The 10,549-nt window shown below is 35.8% G+C and overlaps 1 protein-coding gene across 2 annotated transcripts; it reads right to left on the bottom strand.

Moving 5' to 3' along the window:
• Window positions 1-737: 737 nt before the first annotated feature.
• LOC128542754 (vitellogenin) lies at window positions 738-7,967 on the bottom strand. Of its 2 annotated transcripts, XM_053512733.1 has the most exons (27): window positions 7,891-7,967; window positions 7,737-7,757; window positions 7,498-7,649; window positions 7,147-7,398; window positions 6,892-7,053; window positions 6,644-6,792; window positions 6,390-6,540; window positions 6,095-6,252; window positions 5,826-5,991; window positions 5,607-5,732; window positions 5,233-5,451; window positions 4,913-5,130; window positions 4,701-4,798; window positions 4,380-4,606; window positions 4,164-4,295; window positions 3,716-3,902; window positions 3,522-3,624; window positions 3,241-3,429; window positions 2,865-3,121; window positions 2,470-2,754; window positions 2,354-2,421; window positions 1,939-1,983; window positions 1,802-1,855; window positions 1,516-1,719; window positions 1,263-1,414; window positions 1,021-1,159; window positions 738-939 (listed from the first exon to the last, which is right to left on the bottom strand). In XM_053512733.1, exons 1-27 carry the CDS (start codon window positions 7,928-7,930, stop codon window positions 805-807), a joined length of 4,089 nt encoding a protein of 1,362 aa, XP_053368708.1. In that variant the 5' UTR covers window positions 7,931-7,967; the 3' UTR covers window positions 738-804. The 2 variants fall into 2 exon arrangements, with proteins under 2 accessions (XP_053368708.1, XP_053368707.1); XM_053512732.1 differs by having other exon boundaries at window positions 2,354-2,754.
• Between the last annotated feature and the right edge of the window lie 2,582 nt (window positions 7,968-10,549).

Raw genomic sequence — 10,549 nt, forward strand, 5'->3', positions numbered from 1 at the left:
TAACCTGTATATTTTTGGACTGTGGGAGAAAACCCACCAAGCGCGGGGAAGAACATGCCACCTCCATGCACACAGAGAAGGGAATCGAGTCTGGACCCTGAAGGTGCAGGCAACCGTGCTAACCACTACACCACCGTGCACACAATCAGATATTGCTGTTTTAATAAGATGGTTCTCATCGTTCCTCACTTGTCCATGTACAATATATTGAGAATGTTCCCAATGTATTTAAAAATTTAGTTTGTGGTAAAAATGACAAAAATTTAAAAATTTTAATCATCTCTAAATCTCTTTTCCAAATTAAGTCAAGTCAAACCTATTTTTCACAGCAAATGTAAATCAAAAAATCAAACTAAACAAATGAAGGAATAATTTCTACTTCATTAACTTAACGATAATCAATGGAATTTGGATGTTATAGCAACAAATATTTGACTGCTTGGTTTAATTTTTTTTTTTTAATGTTTTGCTGATTTTGTGTTCTTAGTTTCTTTAGTTTTAAATTAATGAGTGTACAACACAAAACCTTTTATAAAATCCTTGTTTGATATTTAAGGAGCAATGGGGACAATTGATGATTTAATAATTTTTCATAGATTTAAAAACTTTACTACAGTATCTACCCATCTACCTACTAATCTATCTTTTTCACCTACTGTATCATTATTATGCCTATTCAAAGAAAACATCTTTAGCTTAACAAATTATTAGTTAATAAATGCACAAAACAAAAAAAATGCCTTCTGGATACTCTTTATTTCATTCAATTAATTTACATATTTGAATATGTATTTTTTAAATAAGTCAATTTTTTTGGATATTATTTAGCCAGGTCTGAACAATGGCCCGAATGTCCACATTCTTGAGAGCTGGAATGGTTCCATCCTGTTCAATGGGCAGGGCATCAGAAAGACACAGATTTCGCTTTGACAGAGTCATCTGAAAGGACATACCAGATTAAAATGTTAAATATTTATTAATATGTATTAATCAATTCAAAGACGCAACAATCCTTCTCACCTCTGGAATCTGTAGAAGAATGTTGAGAGACTTTTGAGTGGGTAGTGCAACAATAAGGCTGATCCCTCTCTCATTATTTTTGGCTCTATCAGCATCCACTCCAGCCAGGGGAGCTACTATTGAGATGTACTCCCTTACCCTTTTAAATAAAATGGGGAAAAACAGAAAGAGAGAGAGAGTTAAAGTGACTTTTGACAGATTGCACTAGACTTGCCACTTTTATTTTATTTTTGACACAGTACCTCTTATAAGAGGGCAGAGCGATAGTTAGGATTCCTGGTACTCTGTTCCACTCAAATTCAAAACGAGCCGAAGGATGTGACTCATGCAGGCCAGTTTCAGCCTTAACAGTTACAGAATATTCCTGGCACTGCTCACCAATAGCAAACCTGGCCTAAAAGAAGAGTCCATGCTCAGTACAAACAGTTGAACATTTGATTATATATAAAGAAAGAGCTTGAAAGTTTCTCTTTAAAAGTTTCAATAGCAACTTACAGCGATTTTATGCTTGCTTGGAAGTATAGCATCAGCACATATCTTCCATTTGTCACTTGCAGAAATAGAGGCAAACACAAACTGTACTCTTGGAGTAGACTTGTCCAAGTAACCAGCAATCTGGAATCCCAGTTTGTGGTCAGCTCTAACAGCACGAGCAATGATAGCAAAAGCAGGTGGAACTTTTTCTCCAAGTAGGTTAGCCTGAAATTATAGACATGGACCTTTGTGATTTTTTTTATCAATGTCTGTGTGTCCTTAGGTTTATCTATTAATGTAATTTTACCTGTCTCCGCATGGCCTCCATGCTAGATGAACTGCTGGCCTTTGAGGTCAAGTACTAAAAGAAATAAAGAAACATCAATATTTTTCTTTTACAAATTATTAAAAATAATAATGAGAATTTTTTTCTTTGGGAATAACCTGATCCTTATGGAACTTCCTGAACTGACGGTACAAGTTAATATTCTGGGAAAAAAATATAAAACAAATACATTAACCAACAAACAAGATATATAAGATGCTATGCAAAATAAAAGAAATTATATATCTTTTGCTTTTAAAAGAGAATTTAAGCGGAGCACATGACAAATAAAGATTATTATTATTATTATGGTTGTTGTGATGTTCTTATAATAATTGGTATTTTTGTTGTTGTTTTGTTTTTGTTATTAGTGTTAATAATTTAATTAGACTTTTGCCCATTCCATAAAAGGATTGTAGCTATTAGACCTGGATATGATTTTTCTGTGCCTCAAAAAAACAATGCATTAAAAGGTGGATCAGGAATTAGTTTCAGGTTTAGGTGCCCTATGTAATAACAGTAATGAAGTCTTACCGTCACACGGGCACGGGAAGAACTCTGCCTGGAAGAACTGCTGCCACTCTTGCTGTTGCTGCCACTCTTGCTGCCACTCCTGCTGCTGCTGCTGCCACTCTTGCTGCCACTCCTGCTGCTGCTGCTGCCACTCTTGCTGCCACTCTTGCTGCTGCTGCTGCCACTCTTGCTGCCACTCTTGCTGCTGCTACCACTCTTGCTGTTGCTTACAGAGGATGAGGAGCTGCTAGAGCTGGAGTTTGCATTCCTCAGTCCACCCTCCAGAATTTTCCTCAGTTTCAAAAGGATGTTGCTTTCTACAGGGTTATCATCACTACCAGCCCTGATTTTCATAATTTTCTCGGCTGCCTTAGGTCCAACTTGTACCTCAAACTCCAGTCTTTCTAGTGCAGGACCAGCATCTGACATACACACAACAGTAATTCTTTCATGTTACTAATTTATTTTAGTATTTATTACATGTTAAATCTTATTTGAACTTATCAAATCTTTAAATTCTTCTTTAAATTACCTCTTGCTACTGAAATACTAGCCGAGTGTCGCCCAACAATACTATACAGAGGATTTGACTCCATGAAGCCAGCATTCTGGGAGGAAACCTCGATACATCCTTTAATGTTAACATAGGGAGTAACACCACACCAGGACTTGTGAACTGAAGCATATTTGTACCTCTGTGCAGCATCAGCGGGCACTGGAGGTGCCAGAGATACTACTCTCTCATTGGGAAGGTTCTCAATGTTTCTGGACACAGCAACAGTCTCAAAGCTGAGGAAACCACATTGAGTGAACTTGCTTAGTCTTTTTTGCTTTTCAGTCAATTTATCAGCTTTCTCAAGAATTTGATTATTATTTAGAGATAAAAATGTATTTTGTCTTAATCTCACCTGACATCAACAATATGATCTGGAACAGCAGCAGCAGGTAGAATCTCCAGCTTTACATTGCCTTTTGGAAGATCAGCTCTTATAGCCAGTTTTCCTGGAACAACAGTGTGTATATTTCCTCTGGCCATAACAGCAGCCTGAATTAAGGCAGTGTTCACTCCCATCACAGCAAATGTCTGGAGAGCAATGCTGAAAGCAGAAGAGGATAAAAGGTCTATGTATTTTCCCTAGCATATTAGACAATTCAATTCAGGCTGTTAATTAGCTTTGTGAAGATATACCTTGGCCTGACTTCAGCTTGCAACTGTATATCAGTCTTCATCAACTGATCAAGAGTGAGAGTCTCTGGATGCTCAGGTAAAGAGGGTGTCGTCTTAACTTGAACTAAAATAATGACAGAAATAATATTTCTCAGACATATGACTTGATTTGCATGCTTAGCCCAAATATTTAACTATTATGAAAAAAATCATACCATTTAGAGATGCAGCAGCAACGGCAGCGGTGTAATGTGAAAACTCCACTGGCACACCGAGAGAACTGGGCAGAATGCGGCGCATCTCAGCTGCCATGAGGGGCATGGCATACTGGTAGGCAATGCCTTTCTGCAATGCCTTAACAGTCTCCTTCATCAGTTCACGAGCTTGACGTCCAGTAGCAATCTAAAGATGTCAGGTTTATTAAATGACGGTGGACCTTTGTTCAGTAAATAGATTTGCTATATTTAGAGTTTTTTTTAAAGCTTATACTGTATATATTTAAAGTTTTCAATTAACTATTGCCTGTTGTTGAAGGTAAGTATAATACATATTATTAACCAAATATTTATTTGAATAATGTATTGATAACAGATATTAGTATTTAAAGTTTAAAAACTAGGATAGTCGTTTGAAATAAATAAATAATTAAAATTGCTTATATACTTGTGCTGCTTGGTCGATGATTTTGTCCATGAAGTTTTTGTCAAAGTTGGCAAAAGCAATTTCCTGTCCGAAAACTCTGACAAAGATGGAAGCCAGTGGTTGTTTGGTTGACAAAGACTTCCAGTCCATCAGCTTGCGGTACAAACAGAAGAAGGGCACATATTACACATTATGTATTGCAAGTTTGAAATAAATGCCCTGATAAACATAGCTTACAGCCTTAATGGTGCGCTGAATTTTAGTGGCCCGATCAGCATTTTGATCTGCAGCAGGGGTTTTCAGCAGAGCTTCCTGGAGTCCTTCAGTTCTCAAGCCAACCTCAATAACATCAGCAGCAGCTCCAGCCAGGTAGGCTCGTGCTTTAGTCACTATAGCTCTGGGTAAGATGGTGGAAGCATCATTGATCCAATAAGCACTACCAGCAGCACCAACCATAAGAGGAGCTGTTTAAAAAATATACAAACAATTATAATGACAAAACTAACATTTTTCCCATTAATATATACAAATGTAATCATATAACATATTGAAACATACAGATGTAGATGTCAAAATGAGTGGCTCTGCTAAAATAATAGCTCAGTCTGTCCAGTTTGGGGCTCAGCATTCTAATGGCAACATTTGCTGCAGCAGCTCTGCAATAACAGAAACATGATCACTTGTCTTCTAGGTCTATAGCAGTGAAGTACTGTAACAGTGCTATGTATAAAATGTGTTCTCACACATCAATAATAGAAATATTTTCTTACACATGCATATAATCAGGGGCCATGCTTCTGGTTAGAGACTTGATGTGAGAATAAGCAAAACTGACAACATGCATGTTGGTCTCCCTCTCCAAAGCTCCTGCAAGAGTGGCCATAAGGGCTACTGATGGCTTGGTCTCAAACAGCACAATACAGGACACCATGCGCAGTTCAGGATGAAGTGTCTTATCCATGAAAAGTTGCAATGCTACTGGCTGAACCTGAAAAAAGAAATAGAATGATTAAGCTTCTGTAATAGGATCCTGTAGAAAGCTATAAGTCATCATCCATACTAAACTTTTTCAGTTATCATCCATACTAACCAATTTTGGTTCCTTCTTGGCAATATTCCTAAGAGCCAGGATGGCATCAATCTGTACATTCATAGGAATGTTTGCAGCAGCACTTCCAAATCCAGGCAGGAGTTTCATGATGGTTTTAAGGCTGGCAGGGTGGCCAGCATTGCCTAGAACTTTAAGAGCCAGTGTGATTTCAGGAGCATCAGCCTTGGAAATAGCTTGAGCTGCACTCTCATGGATAGGCTAATAATGACAGTTTAAGGCAAAATATTAGTATTCACTCATTATTTACACTTATCATATGAGTAAATGTCCAACATTTGTACAGTACCCTTATTTATACTTGTTCAAATGGAACCCAGAAGAGGTTTTATCATAAGCAAGAAAAAAAGCCTTACTCTCATAAGATCAGGAGAACATGCAGGCTGTTCATCACAGTATCTGGCAACCATGGATCCATAGCCAAGCATGATCATATCACGCAGCACTGGAATAGTCTTGACTTTGGGGTCCAAAGCCAGACTCTGTTTGACAAAGGAAAAGGTTGAAATATTTTATTATATTTATACAAGGTTCTACTGAGCTTTAAATACAGTAAATGAAAGATTTTTACTAACAGCAGTGAGTTGGATGGAATCTTGATTAGCAGTGACCATGTGCAAAGCAACCAAAAGGGCCTGAGTGAGTTCAGGGACAGTAAGCTCATTAGCTTGAAACTTCTCCTTGATGAATCTCAGAGCTGCTGTTGTTCCCACAACAGGAAGTGCATCCAAAATCCATCGTCTGCCACAGTAAGTATAAAAATAAAATAAACACATTAACTAAACTTTAGTTTCCTGATTATATTCAACTATATTATTTGTTATATTTTTCAGTTATACTTCACCTATGAGTAGGTTTGTTCTTGCATTGACCCCAGATGGCTTCAATATTTTCCCTGATAGCTACACGCATGAGCTGCACAAGCTGGACAAATTTCAGTGGAGCGTCCTTATGAACAGTAGCCGCGTTATTTTCAACCAGATGCTGCAAGACCTCTGTAATCTGTGATGAAATAAAAAAGTGATTGATATTTTGATAATTCAACATTGTAAATTCTTTTAAGTAATGTCTAGATTTTTTCCAAATAAATACAGAAAAATGTAAGAATGAGTTAAAATATAATATCATGATAATTATACTTGAGCCTGTGCATTATTGATCTTCAGAAGTTGAATTGGAGTTTGAAGAATCTCTGTAGCAAATTCATACTGCAGGGATCCACGGGCCAAGTATTCACCTGCAGCGGCAGCAGTTGGGGCATTCTGCACTTCCAGTAAATTCAACATTTGCCTAAAATTTTATTTAAATGTCCTTATTAAAACATATGTTTTAAAATATATTCAAAAACATTGTGACATGGCAGGAATATATACAGTAAGGGAGTAGATCATACTTGGCTTTCATTTGAGCTGCTCCAGTTTCTGTATCAAAGAGTGAGAACTGATGGACCTCTTCAACTACGGCTTCAGAAACCAGGGCACCTTTTTCAGTGGGCTTCATGATGTAGCTGAATGTTGCCGTACCAGTCAGACTCTTGAGCCTCTGTGATGAGAAAATAATGAATTGATTAAGTGTAATTCTTGCTTTAGAGCATGCACTTGCAAATACAGAACTCATTGACAGCTTAGCTATAGAAATTACCTGCTGGCACTCAACACAGGTTTCAGTGTAAGACAACCCAATATCCTTAATGACTCTTTCATGGCAGTTGTTCAGGTCTTTGGACTTTCTCACAGCAATCTGATGGGTCTTTTCATCCTCACTGATCATGTAGTGGGTCTTGCAGACTCCTTGAGGTCCAGCCTTTGAGAATGAAATAAGTTCAGCCAAGATATAAGTTCAAAGTATAATTTTAATACCACTAATAGTAAATATCACTCATCATTAGGTTCTTACCTCATGCAGCTCGTAAACATTCTGTGTGTTCTTAAGGTTGAGCTGAAGGATATTGAGGATACCTCTGTGCAGATTCATGACAGTGGCAGAGACTCTAGAGGGGGCAAATATCTTACCTACAACACCATTAGCATACTCAAACTTGATGGGTGTTACAAGTTGAGCATTCAGTGCTGAGGTGAGCTTTGGAGCAGGAGTAAAATTATCCTTGGGCCAAATGCCAGTGTACTCAAAGAGTTGAGGATCCTGGAGCTGTGCGTAGGAATGGCAAAATTGCAATATTTACTTCGATTTACAAATTGTGTTCATCTGCTTTAGCAACATCATCCATGTTAGAAAAAAATAGTTTACCTTTAGGAGGAAAGTATTCTGGGCTACAGAACTGATGAGAACCTTGCAGCTGACTTTGACACCAGCCTTGGCCAGACCTTCTTGAGGCAGTCCACTCAAAAGAAAACCCTCATACTTGTATACAAAAGTCTTACCCGCAGCAAACTCTGGATCTAATTAAATGTTAGAGGAAATTTTTATGAAATAATGTAAAATATTTCCTTAATATTTTAATGCATTCTTGAAAAAACACCACTTACCAAGATTAGTCTGGTGACTCGCTAAATGAAAACAGAGAAAAACATAATTTACACTATGAATTCATATTCTACAATGATAAAATTCTGCAATATCTTTGTAAATGTTTTAAAATTTGTTTTGTTTTAAAATTTAAACATTCAAAAAATGACTTACCCACAAGGGCCAGAGTCAAGGCAAGCACTACAGCTCTCATGGCTGGTGATTTGTAATGAATCCACCAAAACCATGTCTTTTTATTGCATGAAATTTGCTGATTAAGTATTAAGTAGATTATTAACTAGTTTTGATGTACTGTAGATCATTTCTGATTCGACAGCTTAAATGAAGTAATCATTTCAGGTCAGTGTCAACTTACCCTTCTATCATTTTAAGGGAAAGCCACTTCCCACAAGGTTTGTTATATATATATATATATATATATATATATATATATATATATATATATATATATATATATATATATAACAATATGTAAATTATATTCAATTCAATTTTATATTATATATATTTGTAGCGTTTTAACAATTGTCATTGTCGCAAAGCAGCTTTACACAATTAAAAGAAATATTTAAGTGTGTATGGAATGGGAGTGTGCATTAAGCAAAATGGTCAGATAGTCCCTGGTAAGCAAGCCGAGGGCCACAGTGGCAAGGAAAAATTCCCTGAGATGGTAATAGGAAGGAACATTGAGAGGAACCAGACTCAACAGGGAACCCATCCTCATGAAGGGGAAACAGAGAGCAGGAGTTGATCTGCATTGTGTGTTAGGTGCGTTAGCCGGTTCAGCTATAACAGTTGATGTTAGTTGATGTTAATATGGAGTCCAGGTAGTTATTGGAGACTCCGGTAAACTTAAATTCCAGTCCTGAACTATCGAGCAACTACAGCAACTATATTGAATGTGTGATTTATTTGATCTTTTTTTAACACTTTTAGAGTAATTTGTTTTTAAGAGTAATTCGTCCCTCTAATCAGCTTATTTAATTTTTCATAGTGTCAAAAACAAACAAAACATAATATCACAAACTGAATATTAAGGTCAATCTATGATTTCGATACTTTAATTATGTATATGATGCAAATACTTATTTTTCTCATATACATAGTTAATCAATTAGCATCCACTTTTATGAATAAAATCTATTCAGAATTTTTATTTGATTGTTATTGACTACAAATCTACGGACTATCTCTCGTATTGTCTATCAGGTTTAATCCTAGAGACAAGATTGTGGGGAGCCTAAAGCCCAGGGTGCCAATCTATTGCAGGGCACAAAAACATGCATACACTAAGGCACACTATGAGCAATTTGGAAACACCTAATTTAAAATAAAAAAATAAAAAAGTCTTTGGACAGTGGAAGAAAACCGGAGTACCCAGAAAACCCACCAGCATGGGGAGAACATGCAAACTCCATGCATACAGAAGCGGAAATCGAACTTGGCTGGAAATTGAACCTGGACCCAGGAGTTGTAAGGCATCAGTACTTACCACATATCACCATAAAATCTAAGTAACTATTTTATTATACAACAAAGCAATGCATGCCGAGTATGCAGTTAAATACCATAATAATTTATAATATAAATCATTTAGATCATTTCTAAAATGAAGAATGTTGAAAAAAAAAATAGTGGAGTAGAGTGACCCGAACCTCCCCAATGGAATGATGTGACCTGAACCTCATCTTTGACCTGTTTATTTAAACATTTATATAGTTACCTAATCAGACCGAAGGCACAAAGCAACTGATTTATTTATTTTGTTTAACCTAGTGTCCCAGTTTAAAAGATAATTAATGATTTGGTAGCACTTCATAAAGACATGCCTTATGTATACAAGTATGAATCTAAGTTATAATAACATATTGTAAAAATGGTAACACTCATGAATATAAAGAGTTCTTTAATAGGGCCAAGGTGGTCACCAATGACTTTTTAACAGTGTATTTCTTTCTCCAAGGTTCTGAGGATATCCAAAAGTTTTTGATGGTAGTTTTTAATTGTCTCTTACTGCTGTATCTTAACTACTTACAGTATAAGGAACATTAAATGAATGCGTTTGCAGTTCTTTCTGTTTGTTTTTTTTTTTTTTTGTGAACATATTTCAAAAAAAAAAAAATCTAAACAACCTTAGTCACATTTTATGTTTTGAATAAAGAGAAGCAAAGGTTATATTACACAGTTGCTGAAAATCTGCCTCTCACACAACTGAATTGGTCACTTTCAATATTTTGCCATGATTTAAGACTAATCAAGGAAGTGGTTAAAATTCCTTTTAAACAATGTGCAGGTCTGATCCACAGCTACAGGAAGGGCCTGGTTAATGTTATTGCTGCCAAAGAAGGAACAACCAGTTATTAATTTCAAGGGTTTATTTACTCTTTTTATTACTATTTTAAATGTTAAATAAGTGTGTTTAATAAAGATATGGCAGATCAAAATATTTTTTGTGTCATTATTTTAGGCACATTTTATTTTTTAATACTCTTGACTTGATGAAGATCAGATCACATTTTATGACAAATTAATTTAGAAAACCATGAAATTCCAAAAGGTTGACATACTTTTCTTGCCACTGTGTGTAGTCATTCTTAAGAACTGGGACAAAACATGTTCAGCACATAATATTGTTTTTTTTTCTGTAAATTCAGAAATAATTGATTATAATCAATATTCTCAGCATAACAAAATATTTTTTTCAATCCTGCTTAAAATAATTTACATTTTATTTGCTGAAGTGGCCTCACAAAACCTGAAAAAGTCCTTGTGTAAAACAAGACTTCACATTTTCAAATTTTATTTTTTTTAA

The sequence above is a fragment of the Clarias gariepinus genome, chromosome 15 (genome assembly GCF_024256425.1).
Source record: "Clarias gariepinus isolate MV-2021 ecotype Netherlands chromosome 15, CGAR_prim_01v2, whole genome shotgun sequence".
Lineage (NCBI taxonomy): Eukaryota > Metazoa > Chordata > Actinopteri > Siluriformes > Clariidae > Clarias > Clarias gariepinus.